At 48.1% G+C, this 27,993-nt stretch overlaps 2 protein-coding genes across 5 annotated transcripts in view; one reads left to right on the top strand and one right to left on the bottom strand.

Moving 5' to 3' along the window:
* CCDC50 (coiled-coil domain containing 50) overlaps positions 1–6,307 on the bottom strand; it is a 44,867-nt gene extending 38,560 nt beyond the window's left edge. For 2 of the 4 annotated variants that reach the window (XM_068406838.1, XM_068406835.1), the window contains exon 1: positions 4,193–4,328. In XM_068406838.1, coding sequence (XP_068262939.1) covers positions 4,193–4,313 — 121 coding nt within the window. In that variant the 5' untranslated portion in view covers positions 4,314–4,328. Of the gene's footprint in view, positions 1–4,192; positions 4,329–6,141 lie in introns of those variants that run through there. The other 2 variants (XM_068406837.1, XM_068406836.1) reach the window with 2 other exon arrangements.
* A 10,952-nt stretch (positions 6,308–17,259) lies between these two features.
* UTS2B (urotensin 2B) lies at positions 17,260–26,109 on the top strand. Its single transcript, XM_068406940.1, has 5 exons — positions 17,260–17,404; positions 19,677–19,778; positions 22,388–22,425; positions 23,788–23,881; positions 25,632–26,109. The coding sequence occupies exons 1-5, from the start codon at positions 17,281–17,283 to the stop codon at positions 25,655–25,657; spliced, it is 384 nt and encodes a 127-aa protein (XP_068263041.1). The 5' UTR covers positions 17,260–17,280; the 3' UTR covers positions 25,658–26,109.
* The last annotated feature ends 1,884 nt before the right edge of the window (positions 26,110–27,993 follow it).

Genomic DNA, 27,993 nt, shown 5'->3' with positions numbered 1-27,993 from the left:
AAAATATCTCACTATTTTTATTTGGCTGACAGAGCATCGTGGTGGTGGCACTGTGGGTTGGTGTGCAATTAACATAATCATCAGTTGAGCTTCTGGAGCCTGATGCAAAATCCTTGGGCAGGGGCAGAAGGGCTGTGCTGGGCTTCTGAGCAGGATTTCATCCACACCTTTCTCCCTAAGGAAAGTAACACTTCTGGCAAGCTTAATTCACAAGATGCTCGGGGTTAGAGAGTAGGCTTTATGAGCACCCAGGTCTAACTGGTCTCCTTTACTCAATGCAAGGTTCATGACAGCCCTGCCTTGCATCTCTTATACATACAGTGTGATGCTGCACTCTCTTTCCAGCCCTGCTAAAAGTCTCTCCCAGCTGACATACAGTGCCAAGGCGATACAGCACTCGCTCAACCACCTGTGTGGTATCTTTTCATATACTGAGAAAGAAAATAGTGGGAAGGCTCCTATTTCTAAAACGTAAGTATAAATGAAGTGTCAAGGGACTTTCACAAGGTCCCATCACCTGTCCCATGCAGAAGCCAGCACTGTAAGGTGAACATGGAGCATCCCCAACGCACAGCAGTCTCCGGGGAGACGTCAGTCCTGCTTTCCTGGTGGAAATGCCCAGCAAATGCCCTTTGCTCCCCGCAGTGCAAGCCACTGAACGGCAGAACGGCAAATCTTTATCACCTCTTTGGAGAAAGACAAAAGGTCAAGCCAGCAGCAAGCGCCACGCCAGAAACTGGACCTAAGCTTCTCGAGTTTTAAGGCAGTTTTACCAAGAGATCAGCCTCCTTTCTCAGTCCTTCAGCCTTCAAACCAGCACTATGCAGAGGAGCAGCAGCAAGCAAGTAGAAAGCCAGCCAGCTGGGGATGCTCTGGGAAGGGGACGAAGAAGCAGGGAGGGAACACGTTGCTTTGTCCTATAAATCACCACATTCATGTGAACTGGATGTCTCTGAGCAAGAAAAAGAAAGCTTATTCCAGCAAAACAGAGAAGTTTCACACAGCCCCAAGGCACATCCCATTGCTTCTCCAAGCAGGGTTTTCATTCCACCCAGAGAGAGCACAACTGGCCCCGTCCCCAACTCCCACCCAGCATGCACACACCCTCTGACACTGCTCACAGACACGGGAAATTAAACAGAGGCCCGTGGTCACAGCAAACACAGTGCTGTCTGCAACACAGCCCTCAGCTGGGATCATTACTCAGAGAGCGGTGATGGGTCATGGCCAGTGTCCTAGTATCATGAATGGGGGAAGGCTCCCCCCACCTCCCTGCATCCCCAGAAATCAGGGCAAAACAGACTGTGGCCCCTCTTATCCCAGCCCAAAAACTTGTCAGTAACTAAGGAAACCACTCTGCAGAAAGCATCAACGTGAGTCTGGAAGCTCCTCTCTGCCAAAGACTGCTTTTGAGCAACCTTTTTGCCTCGGTACAACCTCCATGGCAGCTCACAGAGGACAGGGCTAAGGATTTAGGGGATGGGAGGAGGCAGACCTGCTTGCTCAGTTGCATTTTGGAGCCAAGAGCATGAAATATGCTAATCCTGCCCATCTCCTCTGCCAAGCAATGCAGACCCAAGAACAACTGCATGCACAATAAAACTTTCACCCAGCTTTAACAGTAAGTGAAATAAGTGACCACAGCCTCAGCTACTGAATTCGTGCATACTGGAAAAACAGACCTCCTATTACTCAGAAGAGCTCAACATGAACCAGTGACCTAGAAAGAAAAGTCTGTGTCTATGTCCCATCACCCTCGACCCTCCTCGCTGCCCCCAGGCCATCCCGCTTGCCTGAATTTTTCAGAGCCCTTCTCCAAGGAAGTCACAAAGCAGAAAACCATGACACTGCACATCATGCTGCAAGGAAAAATCTCAGTTGGAGCCAAAGGGCATGGTGCAGGTGGCTTCACAGTGACCTGGCTGACCCTCAGCTGCTTTCAAAATTGTTGCCCTGACTATACTAATCCAGTGGAAGGCCAACCCTTCCTTCACATAAGTACGGCTGACACCTCATCCCTCAACACCAGCCCCCTGAAAAATTCCACAGCAGAATCCCTCCTCACCCACCTCGCCAGCCATCAACACTTTCTGAACCTGCTTCCACCTTTGACAGACATCAAGTTCCTCTCCTCCACCATGGTGTTGCTGAGCACACACAGGCACTAGAAGCCCTGAAATAAGCAGATAACATCAGTCAGTCTGTTCCAGGAGAGTCTGAGACACTGCACCTCAGAGCTGACCCCCTTCCCCCGTCCCTCGGAGGGTCAGCAGCCAGGAAGTTTTTACTGAAGGAGTCTCAGCAAAGGTCACATTAAGCTGCTGAGGTCAGAGGGAAGGTGCTATGGTTGGGAAGAAGAGGAAGACACATGCTTAGAGCAAACTTTTATTCAATTTATGGCAAAAGAGAGCCAGCCAGGCTGCCTGCCCCAGAGCACGCCTTGCCAAGCCGGAAAATAAAGACTCAAGCCCTTCCTGTTTCCCCAAGGCCACAGTCAGAGGCATATCTTTTGCTACCACATTTGGGAAACTGGCCTCTCTGGCAGCAGACTACAACCATCAGCATTTGAATGTACAGCTCAGGAGCTTCAGATAGTCAAATCAGATGCTTAATGAAGAGTACAAACCATAGTGCGAGCATTGTTGCTGTGCCTCTCCGAGCAGGAGTGGCACAATCAGCCTTTGTCAGACTAGAGCTCAAGAGACAGCAGCATAGCAGGGTTGGTTCTAACGATGGGCACCGATGTACTGCCCTTATACTTCCGTATAGTACTACTGAAAATAAAATTAATTGAAAACACTTATAAACCACTGCAATTTTTCACAGTTCCAAAGAGCCGTACGCTGCTGGAGCAGAGCGCAGGGTCTCTCCCCACCCACCCCTCCCTTTTCTCTCCTCCCAGAGGATTCAGACAGGCACGAAGATGAGGAGCCTCTGGCAAGGAAGCCCATACCTGGGTTTTACCTGCCACCACTAACAACTGATGGCTCCCAGAGACTGCACTTGAACGAAGGACTGAGCCTCGGTCTTAGCAGACAGGCATCCCCTTCGCAAAGCCGTTGCCACAGACCTCAGCCTTTTGGCAAAGGCAGCAACAGCAGATGGGACCACAGGTACATCCTCCAGAGAGGAGCGAGGTCTACCCAGCTCCAAAATACCTCCCCAGGAACGCCCACCATGCAGCTCTGCCTGTCTGCATGCAGGCAGGGGTACCTCCCAGGTCCCAGAAGCAAGATACAGTGCTTTGAGACAGCACAGGGAGCTGCACCAAAGAGCTCATTGAAAACACGTAGCCAAGGAGAAGGTGTAGCCCTGCCCAATTTTAGCTGCTAGTAATGCATCACATCACAAGAGATGAGAGACAGACAATTAGAGATCATGCAGAGCCCAATCCAGTTTCTTTTATTTATTTGCTTTATAAGTAACTAATTAAAATAATATTTCCAGGATGCTTTTGTCCCCAAAAGGCTCCCAAATGAGATTCTAATAAAAAAGATCTACACACATAGAGCTGAGCAATCCCCTGGGGTGGGTCAAAAGAGCACACAGCAAAAGCTACTTTGTGAAAAGAGAAAATGTCACAGACACTTGAGAGGCCAATAGAAACACAGGCAAAGAAACTCAGCCCACAGATTGCAACTAACACCAAAACCTTCAGCAAATAACTTACAAGAGCTTTACTGACCACAGTGGTCAGAACATCCACTTTACTGCCCATGGAAAAATGACTCTGTAACACCAGGCGCAGCACCGAGGTCTAGTTTATACTAGAAAAAGAGCGTTTTGAGTGTGTATTTTACACCAGTAAGTAAAGCCCTGCCCACAAAATAAACTGGACCGGCTGAAGCAGTTTTCACCAGCAAAATGCCACCTATATCAGGCCTTCAGCTAATATAAATGCTTTTGAAGATAACAAAGAAAGTAAACACAAGGAGCAAGGCTTCCTGCAGCACCTAGCTACAGTTATCAGATTTTCACTGCCATCATTGCACAGAAATGACCTCACTTGTAGAAGAGTTTTTGAGACCACACCAGAAGAGGAGGATGATGCCGCTGCCTCCCAGAGGTCCCAGCTACCTGCAGGCAGGGAGAACCTGGGCACAGCACCTCCCCTTCCAAAGGAGGGCTGGTGAGAAACAAAATGCTCAAACCAAAACAACGTTCTTCATTGTTAATGAATGACTAAGCTGACCTTTACCCGAAATGAAGAAAGGGAATGTTTTTCCAGACGGATCAACAGTGATTTCTGTATCAGCAACAATAAATATTTCCCTAGGTATGGAAGGCGATGCATTTCTTTCCTTGGCTGGCATCAACACTGAGCATTAAAAGATCTAATCCAAAGCATAGCTTGGTTTCAACACTTTCCACAATAAAAACAAATGATGTCACTAAACTTGAAACATGTCAGAGGCTTTGCAGAACATGTCTCAGGCCTCATCTATCTTGTACGTTGGAGCTGCTCTGGGACACTGATTTAATCCAACTGCTATCGGGTAACAACAGATTGTCATACCCAGACACTCCTGAAACTTAATCCACGCTAACCATAGCTGCAAATTTACCAAGGACTGGTTGAACTACATTAGAACTCCATAAACATACTTTCATTCAGCATATAAGTGACCTTAACTCAGTCCAGCTAGTTCACTTAAAAAATGAATCAAACTAAATCAAATCAAGACTACTTAAATTCTGAATAAGAGCATCTACACAGAGATTTAATTCACTTTAATCAACCCACTGGACAGGTTAATTGGATTAATTATCTTGAGTAACCATATGTGGACAGACTCTAAGGATGAGATCTTGGCCACACTAAGATGACCAATAACAATTTTGCTAATCATTTAATGGGACCAACATTAACCCCGAAAACTGCAGCATACGTGTATTACTTTTCTTCCAGTAGCAATAAGAAGCGAAGCATTAAAGGACAACAAGAGGTCAAAAGGAACCTCCAGCTCCCTGCACAGATGTATGCCTTCTACTTTCGACTAGCCGAGTCATCAAATTCACGCTTGCTATTTTGTAAGAACTGAAATTTACAAAAAGAAAAATAAATGGCCAGTGGCAAGGAAAAGAAGTTTAAGGAATTTTGGTTGCATTTAGACAGGCACACGTTACTACAGCGTAAATCTAAAATAACTCGATTTTGACAGAGCTTCTGCAGATTTAGATCAGTGTCAGAAAGAAGAGATTCTACCTCATACAAAGCTTTTTAAGCCCAAGGCAGCTCCAGTGCACCTTTAATTAAGCTTAAAGGCATATGTGTGAAGCAGATACTCTGCTGACAGGGAAGCTGAGGCCAATCTGGCCCAACTAAAGGTGAACCCGTGTACCGAGCACAGGCTAAACCGGCAGCCAGAAGCACCCGCTGCAGCTGGACACCCAGCAAGTGAGCGGGGCCGCGTACAGCCCACCTTTCCCCCGTGCTCTTGGGGTGCACAGGGATTTTTCAGGGTAGAGGAGGCTGCTTGGTGCTCTAAAGCTCAACGCTGGGCAAAGTCTTCACAAAAACTCCGCAGGCTCGAGTATTTTTAACCGGGACCTCAACATTGCCAGTATCCATCAAACCACCAAACGTGTGGATGTTCACCGTTCTCCTCCCATTTTCCAACGCCCCGAGCGGAGCCCCCAAACGCCGCCGAGCCACAACCGCGGGGAACGCACTCGCATGTCCATCCCCCGAAGGGTCTCCCGGCTATTTCACAGCACGGCTCACCTCCCGTGGGAGCGGACCCCGGCCGCGCTCGCAGCCCTGCCCCGGCCCCCCTCCAGGCCCCCCAGCCCCGCTGACCGGGCGCGGCGCGGGGAGCGGAGCAGAACCGCCGGCCGCGGCCCCGGCGCAGACAAAGGGCTGCCCCCCTCCCCCCGCACCGCCCCTCGCCTTCCCCCGGGGATGAGCGGCCCTTCCCCGCCCGCCCCCCGCAGCACGCCCCGGGGTGGGGACCCGCGAGCCGGGCTAGGAGGGCAATTCAAAATAATAATAAATTTTTTAAAAAGAAGAGTTTCTCCCCTTCCTTCCCTCAACTCCCCCCGAACCGCCCCGTCCGTCCCGTCCCGCTCCCCCCGCCGAGGCAGGGCTCCGCGCTCCCACACACACCCGGTCCGCTCCCCCCGCCCCGGGGTGACCCCTACCTTCTTTGACTCCGGGCAGCTTGGAGTGGTCGATGCCGATGCCGGCCATGGCGGGCTGGGCCCGCCGGCCCGGGGCCGGCAGGGGTCGGCCCTCGCCCCCCGGCTGAGGGCAGAGCCGCGGCGGCACCGCCCGCGTCCCGCGCTACAAAGTTGCCAGCGGATGGAGCCGGCGCGCCTGGCCGTACGGCGCGGCGGAGGGGACAGAAAGCGCCGGGGCGGGGCCGCCGCTCGCCGCCCCTCTGCCCCCGCGGAGGTGGGTGGGCGGGGGGACGGGGCCTTTTCCTCCCCCCTCCCCTTCTCCAGCCGTGCTCAAGCAGGAGCTCAGCCGGGCGGGCAGTCTCCGAGGGTCTTTATTTATAGATAATTTTACTTTTTTTTTTTTTTTTGGGGGGGGGGGGGGGCGGCTAGAGGTCCCCTACTACCGGCTTTTGAAACTGCTCGGCACCCCCGGCGCTTTGCCGTGCCGGGTCCGGATGCCCCTGCTCCCCCTTTCCGAGCCATCCCAGCCCAGTGCACGCATGTGTCCCGCCGGCCCGGGCATGCAAAACGTGCCCGAGTCGAGCCTCAAACGAATGAAGTGCCCTCAAACGAGGGCACGGCGTCCTTCGGGGAGGGGACGGAAGCGGGATGGGATGAGTGTGTCTGTTGGGACGGGCCCATCTCGAGGAGGGCAGTGCAGAGGAGAGATTTCTGGCCAAGGAGCACCTTGAGAGGCCTTTGAACCCCAGTGGCACTCTGGCACACACGGGTTAGAGCCAGCCGTCAGCAGAGACCAGGAGGACTTAGGGCTGCGGTCCACCTTTGTTCTCCAGCAGCAGAGGAACAGCATGAGATGATGTCCTCTAGCCAAAGGGGAGTTGACAAGAGGAAGAGGATTTGGGATTTAGAGATGTCTGAGCTCCTCGGGTCTGTGCTCAGCACAGCCAGACACTCATGTAGACTGTTTAGTGTTTGGATCACAAATAAGCGTGTATCTCAGGAGAATGCGAGAAGCAGATGAAATCATATTAGCCCATTTGAAATGAGTGGCCTCCAGCTTCTATTCTAATGTCCCATGGCCCCTGTGCCACTGGTGGGAATGGGGATGCAGGGACGAGAGGGGGGCTGAGCTCCAGGGAGCTCTGTGCCTTGGATACCTGGGACAGGAGCTCAGAGCTACAGTGGGATGTGAGATCTCAATAAAAACAGCAAAGGGAATAATATCTCCATTTTATTAAAGTAAAAATATTAAAGAAACTGACTGTGGAAACAAATAGATTTCCTGAGGATTAGCCATGTGCTATTCCCGATTTTTCCAGTCCTGTTTTCTGAAACTCAGGAACTGTCTGTTCTTAATTCTGCACCTTTCAAATGATGCTTCATCATCCCCAAAGCAGGTATAAATGGACTCTGTCCTTAATCCATATGTAACCAGGACTGCCTTTACCATTCCTTCAACCACTCAGCCTTCTCCACAGAAAAAAAAAGTCACTGAATTGTCTATACTTATGAACCCTTCTCAGTTACACACATCTAACGCACCTCTCCTGTGTGCTGGCACATGTTGAGAACTGATGAGCCTTCTGCCTAGAAGGCCGTTGTACCCATTTACCAAGAGGTGAGTGATACACAGGATGACCCCACTACACAGGTACTCCATATGATCATACAGATGGGGATTAGTCAGAGGGTCTTGTCCCTCCAAGGGGCAGCTCACATAGATTATCTCCTGTCAGTCCCAGCTCTGCCCAGCTCCTCCCTCTAATCCCCCTGCCATTCACACGAGTGATACAACTGGACTGCTCACAAATAATCACATCACCTCTCTCACCTCCTGTTCCATTCTTTGCTCATTGTGATTTTTTTCCTTATATCCAGGTAGACTTCCCCTTGCTGCAGCCTGTGACCCCGGCCCCTTGTCCTTGCACTGTTGACTTGTTTGGCTCTGTGCTTTCCAGCAGCCACTCTCCATGGCAGACCCCCTGTACCAGGCACACCATGGTCAGCGAGGAGGGTGCTCCAGCAGACAGCTACGGGCAGGGGCTCAGAGATGGCACTGCAGCTGGGACTGTGCCACCAGACAAGCCTTAAACCCTGGGGAGCCCCAGGGCTGGGCACTTTGCCTACCTGCATCCAGGCATCTCTTCCTGCCTCCAAACACATCACTCCTGGGGTGTGTACCCAGATTGTCACCCTGCTGCACCACACACCACTTTCCCAGCTCTCACAGCACTGAAAACACTCCTGAGGGGATGTGCAAAGCAGAGTCTGGAACTGTTAAAAACAAATAAAACCAACGCGATCTGGACTGGCCCTCAGAAAAGCCACAGTGAGCTTTTAGGGGCAGGAGCTGCCAGGCAGAGCATTGGGACCAGGAGCTAGGAGTGCCTTAGGCTGCTAAGCTCTTTCTGCAGGCCAGGAGAGACAATTTTGTGCTTTCTTCTTAAATAAACTGGGCACCTCTCCAAGTGTCCTGCTGTCATTTTAGGTCAACAGGATAACAACAACTGTGAAATGAATTAGGCCTCATCAAGATGTTCATTCGCAACAGAACAGTCTTTGTTAAAGTTTCCTTAATGATGTCAAGGCTAACTTCCAACTGGTGAGGCCATTGTGGGAACACAGACAGAGAGGATAATGATCCTGCCCGCAGGCATGTGTGCATCAGTTAATGGTCAATGCAAAGGGATGGAAAAAATGGTTCTAGGTGCCTCATGATACCACGCGCCGCAGAAACCCATGTCCAAAACCTGTGGGTCAGTGGTGACTGATGCCAGGGGTCTGACCTTCCTTCTCACCTGAGCTGGGGACACGCGCTTTTGTTTTTCTCCTCTTTGATCCACTTCAGTAATTAACCTCCCTGCATTTCTAAGATAAGACACACTCTAAGAGAGGTCTGAAGTCCTGTGCCAGAAGGGGCCGATGAGGGGAAGCAAACGTTACAGCATTGGCAAGGAGCACCAAGAAGCAGGTGTGCATTTTCCATAGGTAGCTGAGTGGTGCCTGTGGGAATTCAGGCTCCCTGAAGGACAAGGAGAGCAGGAGCCTGCAAGGATTAAGGTATTATAAAGCATACCAAGGGTAATGAATGGGGTGATTGCAAAGAATGAACAAAGAGGAAAATAAACTTGTGCTTACATGTAACATAATGAGGGGCACTAGGAAAATCATGCGCTGTACATTTATAGAACAAGGGCCTTTGTTGACTTTCAAGTTGGAGAGAGAATCCATGCAGTCTGAAGTCAGGCATGATGCTGCTCACAGCTCAGTTACATGCACAGATCAGATGCTTGTACAGGCTACCCTGGAAACTGCAAGGTGCAAATTAGCTCTGCATCTCTGCCCGCAATTTTACATATACGTTTGCAAGGGCTGTAGTTCTGGTGATTTATTTTTTTTCCAAGTGAAACACTGTTAAGTTTCACATCAGCAAAAGAGACCGAATGCCTTCCAAAAAAATCTCCTTTACCACTGAAAGGGAGAAGTAACACTAAAAAATTGTACATTTGCCACTTTCCTCTTCCCTCACCCACTGTGCATCTTTCCTTTACTCTTACAGGTCAGAAGAACAGAAACCCCCCAGAACAGATATTTGTTATTCACTTGGTGCTCCGCAGGGAGCTGCCTGCAAGCCCACACAACAGAGGCATAAGAAGCCAAATAAAAGTGGCACGTAGTGGTGAAGCACCTTGGCAAGTTCTCAGGTATTCCCAATCACTACTGCCTGGATGAAACTTCAACACACTGATGTTGTTAGAGGGAGTCTGGTGGGGGCTGAAGTCAGTGCAGTTCTCGCCTAGCAGAGAGTTTGCTGTATTTCACTCTGAAAAATTTCTAGATCTACCTAAAAATCACCTCTTTTGATTCCCACCTGCCCATTCTTTTCTGGTTTAAAAAAAGAAAAATCCTGTTACCACTTCTGCCAGCCTTGTTTCCCAAGCTGCAGGGTGGCAAGCAGGCCAAAGGTGAGGGATGAGTATTTCCTACAGTCTCAGTTGGATCCCTCATTTCAAGTCATGATTTTGTATATGCATGTTTGCATCCACAAAGCATTGGTGTTCACTCAACAAAACACTATTTTGCATGTGCAGAAGCTATCAGAGTCTCGGCACCGCTGTGTGCAAATGAAAAGCTAGGTAAGACAGGCGCTCAGAAATGCAAGGATTACGGTTGTCTTTGCAGATTTCCTCAAAACAAAGCAGATCTATGCACCCTCTAAGCCTCCCCTTGGGTGAACTGTAGTGAGAGTTTTCCAAAAAAATGGGTAACATTTCTCAATAAACCAAGAGGCCAGATGACGAGAACTGAGAGGAAGAGGGAAAAAGGGAACAAGAGTATAGAAGCTGGCACTGTTAGCAGACAGGGTTGACATCCACAACCCTGGAAGTGCCTCAACCAGCATTTTTAGCAGGAAATCACCCACCCTTGTCTATACGGCCATGTTACCCAAAGTAGTACATGTACAGGCTACATTCAATTTAGACTCACTGAGAGTGGCTGATTGAAGTAGAAGGAAGTATACAAAATTCAGGGGGAACATTCAGAGACAGATGGATGCACACACTCATTCCCATATGATGGTTGCATTGAGCACCTTCAGCCTAATATCTGCAACAAGAAAAATCAAGAGGCGGCTCATTCCTCTGTGGTCACACTGGGAGCAGCCAAGTCCACATCAGCCTCTATAGCAGCCAGTGAGGTTTACCAGCTGGTGGCTGCAGCATGGTCTGGGGACAAAATGCCTCATCAACAGCAGCCTTGGAAATGCTGGGGGACTAGGGCTTTCTGAAGACAATCCATGCAGGCAGGCAGTGCCCTGTGGAGATGTGCTAGCTGTGCAGCAGCTACCCCAGAACCAGCACAGCTACCTTGGCAATTTGACCCAGAAGCCAGGCCAATTAGCGCATCCAAGTGCCACACTAACATGCACATATGGCTTTTTGGTGGCCAGGCTAGGGTCTCCACCCCACTGTGGAGATGCATTAGCTCCCTGGGGACAAGCTCAGGCAGCCTAGTAGCCTGCTGCTACTTAGTAGAGATAACACATCTCATGCTTGATTCTCCTCACCTTCCCTCTCCATCCAGATAGTGGCAAGCTCCATCAGAAGCCACCTGCCAGACCACTACTTTGAGTTGCCTTGGCTTTGTGTGCTCACAGGGTAAGTAATAATGACTGCTGATACCCATTCTCTAGAAAGAATAAACAAGCCAAGATCTTCCACTACTGGGAGGATGATGGGCTTGTAACTGCATTTGTGGAGGGCAAATCCCAGCTCTAGAAATCACCGCTTATTGACTGTGTACTGTTTTGTTACCTCAGTTACCATTTCCACAAGTGCCTGTTCTCTAATGCTCTATAAATGATGGAGAAGGAAGAGGTTCTCCAGAGAACCAGGCAGGCTCCTGTCCAAATCACTCTCAGCCTTCCTACTTCCACTGCCTTTGCTGGGAGCCTAGGAAGACTAACTTCTGTAGGGTGATGTTACTCTTGCAAAGACACCCCATAGAATCAGTTACTCAGCACTCAGTGTCCCTGACAAGTTCAGGGGCACTGCTAACATCATCCAGGATGGACTTGGGGCCTGCAGAAGGTGAGTCAGAACAGAGGGGGATCAAGCTCAGGGTAAATCCGATGGTATAACCAAGTAATTCCAGTTCATGCCTCTTCAGGACACTGTCCTGGCACAGGGGTCAGATTAGCCCCTACACAGCCGCATCAATGTTTACCATTCAGGAGCATCACTGGAAATTACTTTCTTTGAGACCAGCAGGACACAGCAGATTTCAAAGCAGAAAGGTTTTCTACATTGCCTTCATCTTCTCACCAGGAACCTCAACCCAGTTTCTTGGCTGACCCCTGGTCAGCAGGGATGCGAAACTAAGATGTGGTCTGGAGGAGGTGCTCCAGCTCAGGATTAAGAGGCAGAGGTGAGAATGGTACCACAACTGCCTCTGCTCCCTGCTTTCTCTCCATGGGCTGCATCCTCCCACATCCTATCTTTTCACATTCCTGCATTACTCTTTCAGCCTCTCTCTCCAGGAGGATACTTTGGAGCTGACTTGTTCTCAGAGAAGTGGAATGGTTTCCTGACAGCCCCCAGAGTGGATGTGAAAGCCAGGCAGGCAGCCCAGCTGCACTTCTTACCCTCTGCTGCCTTAACCACAAGGAACTGCTGCTCTTTAGTGCAATGACCATCTGATAGGAGCTGGTGATGCTCCCCTTTGTGTGCTCCCTTGGTTGCTTGCAGTGAGGTGACAACTTGAGCTGCTTTGCAGTCTGCCTTGGGCCTTTCCCTTTTCTTTCTCCAAGCAAGGATACAGTTAAACCATAGCATCTAATTTTATGGCAGTAACAGGCCAAACAACAGCTGAGTCCCAAAGACAAGCACGTAGAAGGGGGAACAAATTGCATGAGTCAGACTAAAAGCTTCATAAATATTGACTGGTTTTAACCGTCCCCTAAGGAACAGAGAATCTCATTTTATAACTACATCTCCCTCCCCATTATGCACTCCTTCCTTCCAGGAAGCTGCGAGGGGGACTGCTCTCCTGGCTTATGTGCACATTATTTTAATTCCTTTCTGCAGCCAAGCTGCTCTGTCAGAGACTTTGCACCACACATCAGCAGAGTATCTGAGCGCCTTCCAGTGGTGCTTTAAATAATGGGACTGGAGTGAGTTTTGTTCCCTCAAGTTCGCCCCAGGATAGGAGTGACACAGGCAGAGAAGAAATTAGATATTAAATGTGTGAGGGATGAAGGCAAAAGAGGACAGGGTGGTTTTCAGTACTTTCTACTCTGATTCATACCAGGTGAAGCACAGTTGGAGAGACAGAGGGGCAGAGAGATGCAAGAGGAATGTAGACAGGTGTCAGTTCTACAGTGGTAATACAGGCAAGAAAGGCAGATGCTGTGGAAGAAAGAAGGGACTTGGCTACAGAAGATGGAAACAGTTTGTTGAGCATGTGACTAGACAGAGGTGGTAGAGGCACATGGTAGGACGGGAGGTCACATGGTAAGTCACTGCCCCAGATGGGGAGGAAGATGACTCCTGCCTTCCCAATGTTGTGTGTGAAGCTCACTTCACCCCTGCTGTGAGGGCAGCTCCCCTTTCCTGCCTGCTAAAAGCTCACCAACTCCTTCCCCCTTTGTTGGGGCTGTCAAGCCCCCACCCTGCCTTTCCCTCTACAAGGCATGTCCCCTCCTCAATTCCAAATTTGTTTGTCATTCCTCACCCTCATCTTATTCTTAGAAACACTCCAGGCAAGAAAACAGTGAGACATGAGTCTCCCCATGCGTACCACACAGTATAAAATCCTGTCACTACCAGCTGAGACTACCTGGTCACAGTCCAGTCTCACCCTTGGTGCAGAGGTTGCAGGACAGTTCATATACCCTTTCTCCCAACTTTAAGTAAACACGCTTCCCTGACAGGTCCTCCCACAGCAGGTTGTTTGCTTTGGGACCAAGCAAACCATGGTTAAGTGGAGACCATAAGACCATGGCAAAGCCTGTGGGTGCTGTTGAGGCTCACCTGAAATACATGATGCATGTGATGTTTTCATGTGTTCTCAGGAAGCTCTAGAAAATGAAAAACATCCTCCCTCTCTCCAAACCCCAAATGTACAGCATACAAAGTGGTCTGGAAACCTGCCACTCCAAGCTGGCTCTGGAAATTAGCCCATTCATTTTCTCCTGCTTTCAGCAGCTCAACACTGCCTCCTGCATCTTACAAATCACCCAAAACCCACACTGAATTCCCTTACTCCGAAACAGTAAGGGTTACTGCTTTGGGGTTAAACTAAGGTTAGGTTATTTGGGGACTGCAGCTCTCCTATAAGCAGTCCTAGCTTCATTAGAGCTAACAGCAAAGCTCAAAGTGACTTCAGAGAAATTTGGATTTTATATAACATACCTGAAAGCCTCCAAGATCTGCTAGTCTACTTGGTTGAGAAGAGAGATTCAGTGCACAGAAGGAAGCTGAACATTTTGAGGAAGATGTTGTCCAAGAGCAGCAAGGGTCAGCTGCTCCCAAGGGAACAGGGAGCCAAGTGCAGTGATGCTGCCAGCAGGACAGGGACCCATCCCAAGGGGTGCAAGCAGGTCAAGCCCAGAGACAGCAGCCAGTTTCAGTCAAGAGTCCCAACAATCAGGGAAGCCCATGATGATGAGGCAGATCCAGGGTCAAGCTAGAAATCAATCCACTAGTCAGAATCAGGCCTGATGATAGCAACCAGGGTCAAACACAGCCCAGTGAACACCAGACAGGTCTACACTGATGGAACATGTCTGAGGTCAAGCCAGGAAGTCAACCTGCAAGTCTGGGTCCAGATCAGCATGGGCCATGGCCAGGCAAAGACATAGCCAAGCTGCAGACCAGCATTCCTCCAACATAGCTCAGGCAGAAACAGAAGGGCTCCCAGGGCTGGGCTTAAATGGGGATCCTCAGCCTATGGGCAGAGAGGGTGAGTGGAGGTCCCAGCTGAAGCTGCTCAGGACCATTAACAATCTCAGGGCTCTGACAGGTGTACTTATCTCGCTCACACTCAGAGCTGGCGCAGCTGAGTTTAGTGGCACCTGCTTGGGCCAAGTCTTCTCCGTTCTTGCCATTTGGACTGGTTGGCTTTGTCCACCCTTGTCAATTTTCCAGTATGATCGTGTTTAATTACATGAAGTCTGCACAGCTTTATGAAAAGAGAAACTTCTACATGAAGAGGCTTAAATGGACTAGGACCATGGGAGGTAGAGATGGAACTCCCATCTTCATCTCTGCACTGTCTTTGAGCTCTAGACACAAGTGCTCAGTGGATGATGTAGAAGATATTATCACTGAGTGAAGTAACAGGGAGAATATGGAGACTATGTTGTTTTTCTATTAAGAAAAAAAAGTAAGAACAATAAAATTTAATAGTATTACCAGCACCTGGACAAATGAGCTAAAAGCAAAGGAGTTTTCCAGGTGGGAGTCTTACAGAAGCCCAACACTGCAAATCAACCATCTCATAACTGCAACAAATGAAAAAAGTCCACTAGCGTCTGGCAGCAGCTGTCAGGCATCTATCCACCCACCCGCTGAGAGCATCCACCCGCTCACAGCATCCAGTAAACTCCCTTCTAGTATGTAAATGTAGAATGGCTGTCCCTAACCTTCAGCAGGGCCCTCACTTGAAAGGACTTGCACACTATATACGTGAGTTTCTTTCAAGGCTGAACAGTCGCCGTGACCCAGAACTGAAGTTTTACCACAGTGAAAGAGGAGATCCCAGGGAACAGCTCATCTTCCTGGAAGAGCCTGACAATAGCCCGTGATGCCTCACAGCCAAGGGTAGCGAAAAACAGTCAGAGATCTGTGGATTCTGCATAAACTTAGATGAGATGGGGAAACCCATCTTCTATATCAAGGCAAAGCCAATTTCACAGCAGATCTCAAGACAGACTAGTAGGGACCTGGAAAGCCATGTAATACCAAGTAAAACCGGACCTAATCTTCCCTTAAGAATATGGTTTTGAGTCAGAGCTACTATTGTCCATCCTGGACTCCTGTGCAAGGTGGTACTCATCAAGTTATGGCCTCCGCTTCATGGGGGCTGCTCACTACTGACCAGATTGAAACGGGCAGCTTAAGGAGACAGAGGTGGCTGGAAAAGTGTTCCCAGTAGGACACAGGGGTCCTCCAGTCCAAGCAGAATATTGTGAAGAAGGGGAGTACTTCAGCTGGTTGATCACTGGCTCACAAGACTGAGAGAAAAGACAAATTTGGTTTATTTGTACATATTGCATCTGCAGGGAAAATTTTGGAATATTTCCTTAGTAGAGAAGTATTCCTTTATGGAAGCATCACATTCATTTTCATGGGCACTTTTTGCAAAAAAACCCCTGAGCCTCCCTCCTCCATTTTTTGGTAAGAAGTAAATATTAAAAGGGATAGTAAAAGACTAGTCATCCTATAGCTATTCAAGGTGCGCAGCAAGTTGTGGGGAGAGCTGGGGACCAGAAGCCAAAAGCCCAAACATGGAAATGATACTGTCTTTTAGTTAAGATGAAGTGCAGGTACCACCGGATGAAGCTTTGTTGGGTAATCTGGCATGATGTGCTGTCAAAAAAGCACATGAGGTGAGTCACTAGGAGTGTATGTACAAGTCAGAACTTGGCCAAAATGTAGTACAGATGATTCAGTTCTGCAGAAGCAGCAGAAGTGAAGAACAAAGCTTAACGCTGTTACTATTACAACATATTTCTTGGTAAGGTAGTATTAGAAAACTAGTAGCAGGTCCACTAGTAGCAGGTCCCTGACCAATAGTAATGGACAGGCAACAAATAGAAGCCAAACCAAGATGTAGTCACGACCTGAGAAGACATGGAATATGTGCAATGTGAGTCAATACTTTGCTCTAAAATAATAAAATATGGCTGTGCAGCCAGAACCAGCATCTGACCTTCTACTTCTTTTTTTCCCCCAGAAAAAAACTGAAGACAGTTGCCTATCCTTGATGTATTCCATATCTGCTGCCAAATCTGCACCCCCCCACTCAGACACAATCCCAAAATAGGGTGTGATGCCTTTCCCGTTGACAAAGCCATAAGTCACGATGAGCGAGACACACTCAACATCCTCCAATCAGTTAAATGAAAAGAGCTCTCCCCCTCTTTTTCCCACCACTTCAGCACTCGTTATATCTCACATTAATTAATATAGGCACTAGGGAGTGAGATGATAAATTACAAAAACCCATTAACCTGATTCTGTCCAAACTGGTGACGTACAGCAACTTGTACGTTAGACATATCTTCCTTGCTAATGCGGGAGTCTTCATGTCTGAACGCCATTAAAGCAGCAGCCCCAAAAAAATATTTTTCATGGTTGTACGTATGGTATGTATATCGATGTGAGTGGATCGTGAATGTCTGTGGGAACATCAGAATTCATTAGATCAGTCTGATATGAGATATATTGAACAGGTTCCATCTGACGTCCGTTACTGGGTTGTTCTGTCCACTCCCAAAGGAGTGAATCATATTGACAGGTTGAATTATATCTCAAGAGATATTTTTCTCCCCTCCTCCAAAGGCCATTTGCAATCACGGCACATCCACTGCCTCTTAAAAGTGAGCTAGTCTGGCACTGGGTTGCATTGAAGTCCTCCTCTGTGCCTCAAGGAAGAATGCTTTTGGGTGGTGGGAACGTGGAGAAGATGTGGTCTGTCCAGCTGTCCCTTGGAGTGCTAACCATCTTGACCATGACTGTGTATGTCCCATCTACATATGGAGAGCCTTTTTTACTACAAGGTAAGCTGGAATACAGACTAGACGATACAGGTACGTGGTTATCTTTTTGCTTTGCTTTGCTGCTTGTGATGGCCATGCAACACTTGCTTATCTGTGAAAAAAAATAACATGAACCTTGAGCTATACTAAACAATCAATTAACATGGGTGCTACCCAGAGACATGCTCATATTAGCATGAGCTAAAGCTGTCTTTCTGGTCTGCAGCTGGTCATATGACACATTCTGCTAATCAGTAAAAATATCAGATTTGGTGAAATCTGGAAAGGGTAGCTCTTTCTTTCCCGAAAGAAAATTTCCAAGGAAAAACATTCAAATATCAGAGAGCAGCAATTTCAATATGCACCATATGAGATTTGACAGCTCATAAATGTCAATAGTAGAGTGCTGCTGAACTTTTTTTATTCACAAAACTTCTTTTTATATGTTCTTCTCCCATAATTTAAATTAATCAGCTTGAACTTATTCTGCATGGAAATGTCAATCATTAGTCTTTTTTCTTAAAGAGACTTGGCAGTAGAAAAAAAAAGAGCAGCTAAATATAGGCTTGAAAATAACACTGCTTTTCAAATGATTTTTTCCTCTTATATCACCTATTTATTTTTGTAATGACAACCAAAACATTCCTGAGGCCACTCTGTCTAAATACTGCTTCTGTTTAGTTTTTACTAGAGTGTTTATAGGGTTTTATTTTCTGTAGCATATCCCCCAAATGACTGCAAGTAGCTATTTTAAAATCATAACTGTCTTTCAGAGTTAGGAACAAGGTTTATAGCACTCCACGCTGATTGCAAGTTTTATACAGCGTGTAGCTCTGCTAACTCCCTCGGGTTTATTTCTAGAGATCACAGTCAGGATCAGCGGCTTCAGACACAGCATGAGGCAGGGTTGAGTCCGGCCAAATACTTGGAGCATCACTTTGGCCAGGACCCCTCTGCTTCTGCAGAGTTATGTGACTTCGGCTCATGGAGCTGATTCCCACATACTCTTGAGCATCTTCGAGGCTCATCTGGTACAATGTTTTGTTTCACGTGTATCAAAAATAATTGCATTCATCCTGTCATAGCTATGTAGGGCTGATGGCTATATGAGATCCTTTTCTCCTTTCTCACTTCCTTGAAGGAAATGCGTAGAAGTCCTAAAGATCCTGTAAGAAGCAAAAATAAACCTTTCTGCATAATTTCTTAATACTTTCCATGGAGTCTGTAGGCATCTTCTAGGGCTTTGTAGGGTCTGGGCATGGGGGAGGGGTGTTAAGACCAAAGATTTTGGAGAATGGCCATTCTCCCTGTAAAGTCTGTCTTCCATCCTGTCATTCTCAAAAATAAACGCCACATTCCAGTTTCAGATGATCCTGGAAATCTGTTCAACAGAGCTGGGAGGGACTCAGAGCCTTCAGAGCTCTGATTAGTCCCATCCCCTGTGTCCGTTGGTTTCTGCTGAACCCCTGACCTTCACAACCATTCATTTGAGGGCAGAGCCACAACCACTAAAGCAAAACCACTGAGCAAACTCCCTAAAGGGGCCTCATAGAAAGGCCTAAATTGCTTTAGGACAGCAGCTCAGGGAGGTTTTTACTGGAAAACAGAAAAATTCTGCGTGGCCTACAGCTCCTGTAAGAGGCTTACTCAGGGATAAAGAGGCTCGCTTTAAACTCCTCCACACTTTGGCTCTGTTCAGGAAGAATTCCTTAATACCGAGGCAACCAGACAGAGCAGCCCCAAGGCTGAGTGAGCGCAAGAATAGGCTGCAGGGCTGCAGGGCTTTACAGCCGGGGTACCCACATGTCAGCCCTCATGAGGAGCAAGTTCCCTCCTCTGTCGGCCCTGAGAAGATGGATGGGGTGAGGGGGGAGCACCTGCAGTTCTGAGAAGAGAGGATCTCGTGGGTTGCTGTATGGCTTTGCAGAGGCATCCGGTACATCCACCTTGCAGAAGAGGTTGGGACTGTCTAAATCAAGGTGATGTCTCTGTCTCTCTGCAGCCAGCCATGCTGATGAGGCTGCAGTGAGGCTGGCCAGCAGCCCGGAGCTGGCAGGGAGGGCTCTCCCATCCTGCACCCTTTCACTGCGCAGTCCTCACTGCCTGGACATTTTTTTGTGTGCTCACACATCTTCCCTCTTCCTCCAACCTCCTTCCACCCTGGCAAAGTGCTGACAGGAGACATTTTCCTTCCCCTTCTTAGCCTTCTTAATTTTTGTTTTAATGTTGGGGGCTAGAGAGTCCATCCTTTTTGTCATTAGAGATTGAGAAAAGTGTGTTTCATGTGCTGCAGAGAACCGAGTGCTTCCAGAGAGAGAAGACACAAATCACGAGGACACACTGCTGACTCTGCTTCTTAATAAGAAACTCGCATGGCGGAGACCGGAAAATATTGGTAAGCGAAGGGGGTGGGAGATCTCAGCTTCTTGCATCTGTGTTTGCATGAATGCAAGGAACCTGCTCCTCAGGTTCCTCAGAAATACCAACTGCTAAGCAAGTGGAAGCAACCAGTGTGGTGCCTACACATGATTAATGTCAGATGTTCTCCATCACAGAGCTCCTAGACCTGCTTTCACAATGCGATGTAAAGCTGCCCAAAAACATGCACACTAGATCCTCAGACACTTGACACTGAGCTGCCAAGGGAGCATGTGTGTATACATAACCAATAACAAGAAGAGATGCTGCTGAGTCCCTGTGCTCTTGCTATCCCTGAGACATTGTGTGCTACGCCTGGGGCATGGGCCAGCCTTGGGAGTCACCTCTCCACCCGCACCCCACACAGTCCCAGGTGATTTTGAGATACAGCTCAGTGTCTTGCTGGCATGCTAAAACCAGCAGTGTGAGCACACGGGGCAGTGGGGCAGCATCAAGATTTTGCAGAGAGCATACAATTGAGATCCCTTGGGGACAGGTGTAAGTTGGGACAATGGTAGTAGGAGCTCCCGTCTGAGCCTGAGCCCCTGCTACTGCTGGACGAGGTTGAGACAACAGGCTTTTACCACACAGCAGAGAGGCCAAAGACGGGCCACGTGCAAGCTTTTCCTGTCTGTCCTCTGTGAACAGACACCGAATTTAAAGCCACACGCATGTTGCAACAGCCTCTAAACTCAGACCCGCTGAAGAGAAACTTGGGCTTTCCACGACACTACACACAGCGATCACAAGCACCATACCAGTTACAGGGGTCAGCTATTCCCACGGCCACCACAGCCAGGGGAGGGTTTGGGCCGTATGTGGTGGGCTCAGAGCAGGAAGCTGCCCTTTCCCTGTGAAAACAGCTGAGAACGGGGCCCAGCAAAAGTTTTGTTATGAAAAATCCATTCATCAAAATCACTCAGTGCTCTTCCCCAGCCCCCTGTTAATGCAGTGAGGCAGTGATTAAACAGTCCTGGGACAAATAAATAAACACAAATAAATCAAGTCCTTATACAAACAAAGCCATTCTTCTTGCAAAGGGGATGCATTCAAGAAATAACATTTTTATGATTGGTTTATGGATTATTGCACTTATTACTCTTAGATGAAAGGCTGCATTTTATGCCAGACAATTGAATATAATGAATCTCCGAGCAGAGCACAGACAGAGGATTTACAGCAGGCAGTTTCTCAAGGCTTCATCCATAAATTAGCTTCCTTCCCCCTGCCTGAGATAATCTGTTCCAAATTTCGACTGCTGTTCATTTTCTATTCATAGCAGTCATTGGCCAAGCTTACAGTTTGCAGAAAGCTGAGCCAAAATAGGTGCTTGAAACTCTGAAAGAGGTAAAAATGTGAATAATAATAATAATAATGATGATGATTATAATCTCTTAAGTGGCACTTTTCACTTGTACTTATACAGGCCTGGCTGCCTCTACCTTACGGATATGTAAAGACACACTTAAGAGGAATCTGCCTGAGGTCGTTGCTGACAGTGCCAGGAACAGAGCCCCCACCTCCTGACTCCCAGTCCATCCCTCAAACTGAGCCCTGATGCAACAGATTTGCTTAGGAACTGCTGCTTTTCTGTTGCATGAATATCTGTCAGAAAATATTCAGGATTTTTCAACTGAATTGTTTCCTTCTCGAAGGAGAAACTGAGAAGGCAGTCAGCTCTTTCTTGGCACCCTTCTGCTCAGTTTCAACTGTAAAAAAAAAAAAAAAAAGCCCAAGTCTGCTGATGTGTCGGTGTGCTGAAGCCTTATCTGAAAGCAGGGGGAATTATGTCCTAAATCCCCTTGGAGATGCAGACCAATGCCTGCTGCCATGTTAAGAGCAGACAGAGGAGGCAGCTCCAGGGCTGGTTTTGGCTTTCTTGTAGGGCCCAGCAGAGACATTCTTTAGCTCTTTCCTGGCTCTTCTGCTTATTTTAGTGCATTTTTTCCCAAACTGACTCTTAAAAAACAGCTGATCACTTTGCGTTCCCCTCACAGGAGGACTGCTGTAGTCCAGTCATTCAGCTGGAAGTACAAAACCCGTGTACTCACTGCTGTGTTACTTCTCCTAATGCTCCACTCTGCCAACCCTGATGTTTGCTGGCTTATAAGCAACAAGCTATGCTAGGCTAAATCTGTGTCTTCTGACTTCTGCCTGCATGGGTGATGTGAGGATAAACAAGGCTTAAAGGAAGCAAAGGGAGTTCACACAAAAGGACAGAGACAGAAAAGCCAGCATTAGAGATTTGCTGTTGTCAGGATAAAAATTAAAAGCAGCAAAGAGGTTCACCTGAGCTGGTATCACACAGTATGTGACCTTGTTGGGCCAATCCCCCTAAAGCCTGGTGAACAGTAAAGAAGCCTCCCTCATAATGGAGAATTAGGGTAAAGTCCCATAGAATTCAGCAGAGAAAGCCTGCTTTTCCATCACTGTTTCTGCTGCCATAGACTTGGAGATCACTAACAGGAACTAAACGATAACTAGGTCTTGTCTTGTCAACCCCTTACATGTTAATGAAGACTCTGTTTTGGATTTGAGCTTTGGGAAGCAATGCAGATACTGATGTTACTCTCTCCCTTCTTCCAGACTGGGAGCTGGCAAAGAAATTTGAAGAGCTTGAACAGGTGAGGAGCAAATGCACAGACACATCTAAGCGTGCTGTTGCATGAATAGCTAAACGAGTGTGTGTACTGTTTTAATGCCCTATTCTTCTATCTCTGCATCCTGCTACTCTTCATTCTGCTGCTATAATGTAAGCATGTATCACACAAAGGGAAAAGCAGAACCTGGGCTAAGTAGCTGCACAAGCTGGAGAAGATAAAAAGAGAGCAAGGCTATAGACTAGTGCAATAAAGGCTGAGGCAGCTCTTGCCTCTGCCTCCAGTGAAAGGCCAGCAAAGGCCAAGCCAGGAAAAAAAAAAACAGATGCCAAAGGAAATCTCCATGGAAGAAAAGGGAGCAAGAAGGGGAGGTCATGCTGCTTTCCTGGGCATTGTGTCAGCTGGCTGCATCCAATAATGGGTTGACGTTAGAGGCACAGCCCTGCACGCCTAATCCAGATTGATTTTTGTTTGGGCTCTTTACTAGTGAGGGAGGCCCTACCCAGGGTCAGAGCCCTGCTGTGCTGCACAGAGTGCACACACACACAGATAGCAAGAGGAAGCCCCATCCCACGCCGAGGTTCCAGGAACAGGGAAAGGTGTGCAGCAACCTTGACGTGGCTCCCCCTGTGCCCCCCAAACCCCGCAAGCAGTGGAAGCCCTTTTTACCCTTTCTCAGGCCAGGTCCAGCTGTTGGCATGGATCCTGGAGGTCCTGCTGGGTTCCACTTGGCACTTTGCACTTCAGACTGAAAAACCACAGTGCGGCATGCCAGACGGGAGGCTGATAGCTCCTACCCTAGCCCCTCGCTCCAGTGCTGAGGGACAGTAAGCTCTGGCTTCCTGGGAGCAACACTGCCAGAGCAGAAGTCTAGGTCATGGCATAGATGTTCTTGTAGCTACAGATAGAGAAGAAATAATGTGGACTTTCCACATTATAACCAAGGGAAGTTAGCAAGAGCTGGGGGAGAGGGAGCAGAGGGGCAGCCTGGAGCAATGGAGAAGCAATGCTCTCCGCTGCAGTGGGTGGATGCCTGGAGACCTCCTGCCCCAGAACTGACTTGACACTCACTGGTGCAGTATCCTTCTACACAGCCTCCTCTTCACAGGGATTTGCACCCTGGGATGGGGGGGGAAGAGTAGAGAGGGCCTACGCTGCTGCCACCAAACAAGCAGCTTAATGGAGGAGAACATGAGGAGGTGTGAGTGCTCCAAAGGCAGATCCTCCTGGAATGGTCCTGTTCCAGGGAAGACCCTGTCCTCCCCAGTGATGCTGTCAGACAAGCTGCCTGTACCTCCTGCCTCTGAGCAGCCTGGCACTTGCCAGCACACTGCAGAACAACTCAGGATGGGGCATTTGTTTACTGCTGTGTTTGTTTTTAAACAGCTGGAGAAGTTGAAGGATCAGCTCTCAACTGAGGAAGGGTCAGAGGTGGCCTATGCCTTGGAAAGTCTCTCAGCACCCCAGCCCAAAAAACGCGGTAGGTTTTGGGTTAGAGCCCTGCAGCCATCCTGTCCAGCTCTCATCTCCAGGGCTTCCTTTCTGCAACAAAGACCGTGGCAGTAAACATGCCCCAAATATGCTGAAAAAAAAGGTTGGCAGCTTTTCTAGCAGTCCTGGCCCTCTCTTGTTAATGGCTGGCTGGTTTAGCAGCTGGTGAGAAAGACTGTGTACCCAATCCTGTCTGCTGTCAGGGCAGATACACGGGATCTGCACACCCAGGACCCCACTGAAGGCAGTCAGTGTTGCATCCCTCTTTTCACAGAGGAACACAGGGTTATGTGAGCAATGAATGCCTGTCCTGGAGCGGGTGAGGTCTGTATGAACACGTCCTCGCAGTGCACCCGTCGCTTTGCTCTGGGCACAAAGCTAGTTCTGAGGGCACAATGAGGCATGTGGACTGCATGTATTCCCCTCTGCCAAGGTCACTGCCTCCCTACAGAGAAAAAAGGAACACTTGTTTGTGCTGCTGAAAATCAGCTAAAAAGGATGTAGAAATCAACCAAGAACACAGGGAACTAAGATCTGGTAGGTCCCCCAGCTGGACTCTAGGCTTTCTCCTGTCTGTATCCAGTGACTCAGGAGCATATTGCAGCAGGGCTCCTGCAAGGCTGCCCCTGACAAGTGCATGGACAATGCCATTCATGCTGCCTTTCAGTGGATTCCTCCACAAAGCAGTGGCAGCTGTAAACCAGAAGTCACTGATGACAGATCTGGCCTAAAAGCAAAAGAGCTAATTCTGCCCTTACCCCACATGCTCTGTGCATGTGCAAGCTGACAACCTGCCAGCCAGCCAAGAGAAAATCCCTTTGTTCAAGGCTTGCCTAAGTGCTTAAGTGATCCTTAGACAATCTGCAATTTATAAGCAACCCTGGAGGCTGTCATTAATTTGACTAATCTAATTCATGCCCCCACCAGTCTGGAAGGTTCAAATGTAGATAAAACTACTTCCCCTTGCCAGGTTTAAATCAGATTCTGCCAGAAATTAAAGCAGAGAATCTTTGCCTTCATCTAAAGTCCTTTCAGTTTGGGAGAAGCTCGTGTCTCAGCATGAGTGCTGCTGATTCAGTAGGAGCTTTCTCCCAAGATCCTGCTTTCCAAAACCATGTAGAAACCCCTCTCATACTTGACCACAGGAGACCCACACAGGGTTAAAAGAACAAGTCATGCTGGTGATACAGCTATTTTTTCTGACACCAAAATGTGCATCCTTCCCTAATCTATTCTTCTTGTAAGATCCCACAGAGATCAATGTTGTTTGGAGGACAGTTGGTAGCAGTGGTAGAGTGACTGGGCTTTAAAAAAAAAATTGTAGGGACCAGATCAGGTCTCTCCAAGCCAGTATCCTGCTCTTCCAGTCAGCCACAGATGAAAAACCTTGTGCTCATCTCTGAGGCAGCAAAACTGCTGGCCAGTAAACAGGAAAGAAAAAGCTGATTCCTGATATTACTGAAGTAGAGAAAAGGAAAAGCAAACCCTTATAAATCAAGCAACATGGAAACAACTTTTAGACCTCCTCTCTACACTATACGCAGCTAAAAAGAAACACCTTCTAAAAGTGTTACGTGAAGTCAAAGCTGGTTATTGAGATGTGTCCAGAAACTACAATGCTGGCTTCACACCCCAGCTCTCTCAAGACATGGGGCTTTTGAAACCCACTCCAGGGCTAGAGTCAGAAGTTGGAAAAAGTGCCTTGGATGCTAACATCCTTCTCTTGTACCCCTTCCCAGCCTGCTTTTGGAAATACTGCATCTGAAGGCTTGCCAGGACTGGAGGATGAAGATAAGCCCTTCCCCAAACTAGCTTGCTGGGTATTAATGTGTTAAGAGTTTCTTCTGTTCTCTCATCATGCTGCTAACTTGGATGCCATCCTCCACCACTGCACCACAGCCAAGTCTAACAGGGACCGTGTCAGGAGCCACTCTCCACTGTTCCTTCCTTCCAGGTTTAACCTACCATGATCTTCTACCTGGAAGATGCTTCCCAACTTGCCTTGCTGTCCTGTGTGTGCCATTCAGTCTGCTGCCACTGTACGCTCTTCCCCTTCTCACCAGGTTCCTCGAGGCACCAAACACTAACTCAGTTCCCCTGAGCTTGGGCCTCTGCCCGCATCTGCAGACATTGCTCATGGTGGTGTCTGGGTTTCCTGTCGCCTCCTATGAGTAGGTCTGTGATGACCTAACACCTGCTGCTGGGACAGGAAGGCAGATGGGGTGTAATGTGAAAGACTCAGGGCTGCCTGCCTCGGCTTGCTGAGCCAGAGCTGTTCCCCATTGTGTCCCGTCAGCGTACACAATAGGTTTGGGGGAGGCCAGGCGCGGAAGTCTGGATCCTTTGGATATTGTTCCAATAAAGATTTTCTGTTGCACAGAAGCACGTGCTGTTTTCTTTCTCACCTCTTGCAGAGGCCCAAGGGGCAGCACATTTCCCTTGATGTAGGCTCTTATTACCTTATGGTTCGTGTGAATTTTACAATGGAAAAAAAGCTCCCATTAAACACCTAGCTATATCAACACCGGCCTGTTTTAATGTGCCTGAGGAAGAGGCCCTTCCTTTTGACCAGAACTTGGAATGAGATTTGGGTCTTCCTCGTGGATGTGTGTGGGCTGCTGTCCTCATAGGACTGGACCAGACCCACTGATTTCTACCTATTCACTCCAAACAGGTGTTTTGAAAAGAGATTTTTGGCTCATCTGGCTGCTCAGTATAGATGCTAGCTGGCTTTTTCTACTGCAGAATTATGTCTGCACCTGTCCAAAAGGAAGAGACCACAATCCATCAGTGGTTCCTACATATATTCATCTGAAGTCATGTTATCTACATTTATCTGCAAAAACAATGGACCCTGTTCCCAAAGGTATAAATTCAGAGTAAATCTTAAGGCCACTAATGTTAACTTTGAGGTTTCCAGTGGTGTAAACGAGAGCAGAATCTGGTAGCCACTGTGAATGTGTGGACTGATTTTGATTATAATTGAACAGTCTCTCCAGCCCTGTCGAGCCATGCTATTTAACTGTAGTTTGCATACTACATATTCTTCAAAACTTTACCTCTCCCAAAGCTATAATTACCATGCTACATTCATTGCCTTGGGCTCTGGCAAGGTGTGCACACTTACCACAGCAGTACCTTGTATGTACTTCATCAACAGGAGATGTATTCATCCTATTACAGGCCAAAGCTAGCATCTATGGAGTAAAACCAGCTTGATTATATCAGTGAAGTCTAATGACATGCAAAATACAGTTTGCTGTTAACATTAATTCTTTGTTGTTTCCTTGGTAGTCATTGAGAACACATTTCCCATTTTCTGTTGCTTTTATGCAAGTGAAAAGGTACGTGAGAGCACACTTTCACATACCCTCACAACAGCACCAAATCCGCAAAAAATTATAGGCTATTGCCACGAGAAGGGTCTCTCTCTCTCTCTCTTTTTAAGAGTTTGGTGCTTTAGCTGAAAGGGAGGTGTATTACAAGAGCTGCACTGAGTGCCCCAAGCCGGTGTTCAGCTCAGATGCTTTCAGCTTGCAGGAAATCCCAGGGCAGTGAAAGGCTGGAGCAGCAGGCTCCATCTGTTACCTGCTAGCAGTAGCCATGCCTTCCTGACCTGGTGTGACAACTCACCAGCAAGTCAGGAAAAGGAATACAGGGTCTGCGGCAATTTAACAGCTTGCTCTCATCCTAGACACAGGAATTCCCTGGAGTGCAATGCACCATGCTGCTTAGCAGTGATTTCTGGGCACATGGTGTGCTACATCCTACCAGCGCAGTTATTTAAGTGCTCATGGTACCCAAACTACCCCACTGTTTCCTCACAGGCACTATATGCCGCTGTGTTAGCTGCTTCTGCTGGAGTGATGAATAAGTGTTGAATACAATTCATTTACTAATTCAGAGAAAAGGCAGTGATACTCACCCGAGGCTCACCTGCAACCTGTCACTGGGGGGGTCCTGTCCTTCCTGCCAAACACACAGAACAGAAACTCTTCCTCGGGTGCCACCTCCACATTGTGGCTGCTCACACGTTACCTATGCTTGGGCAGTCACTCTTGCTAAAGTTAATGACCCACAGGCAATAATTAAAGAGATTTC

This window comes from Nyctibius grandis, chromosome 8, assembly GCF_013368605.1.
Source record: "Nyctibius grandis isolate bNycGra1 chromosome 8, bNycGra1.pri, whole genome shotgun sequence".
Classification (NCBI taxonomy): domain Eukaryota; kingdom Metazoa; phylum Chordata; class Aves; order Nyctibiiformes; family Nyctibiidae; genus Nyctibius; species Nyctibius grandis.
Note: the sequence above shows the minus strand (reverse complement) of the source record. Positions and strands in the feature narration are given on the sequence as shown.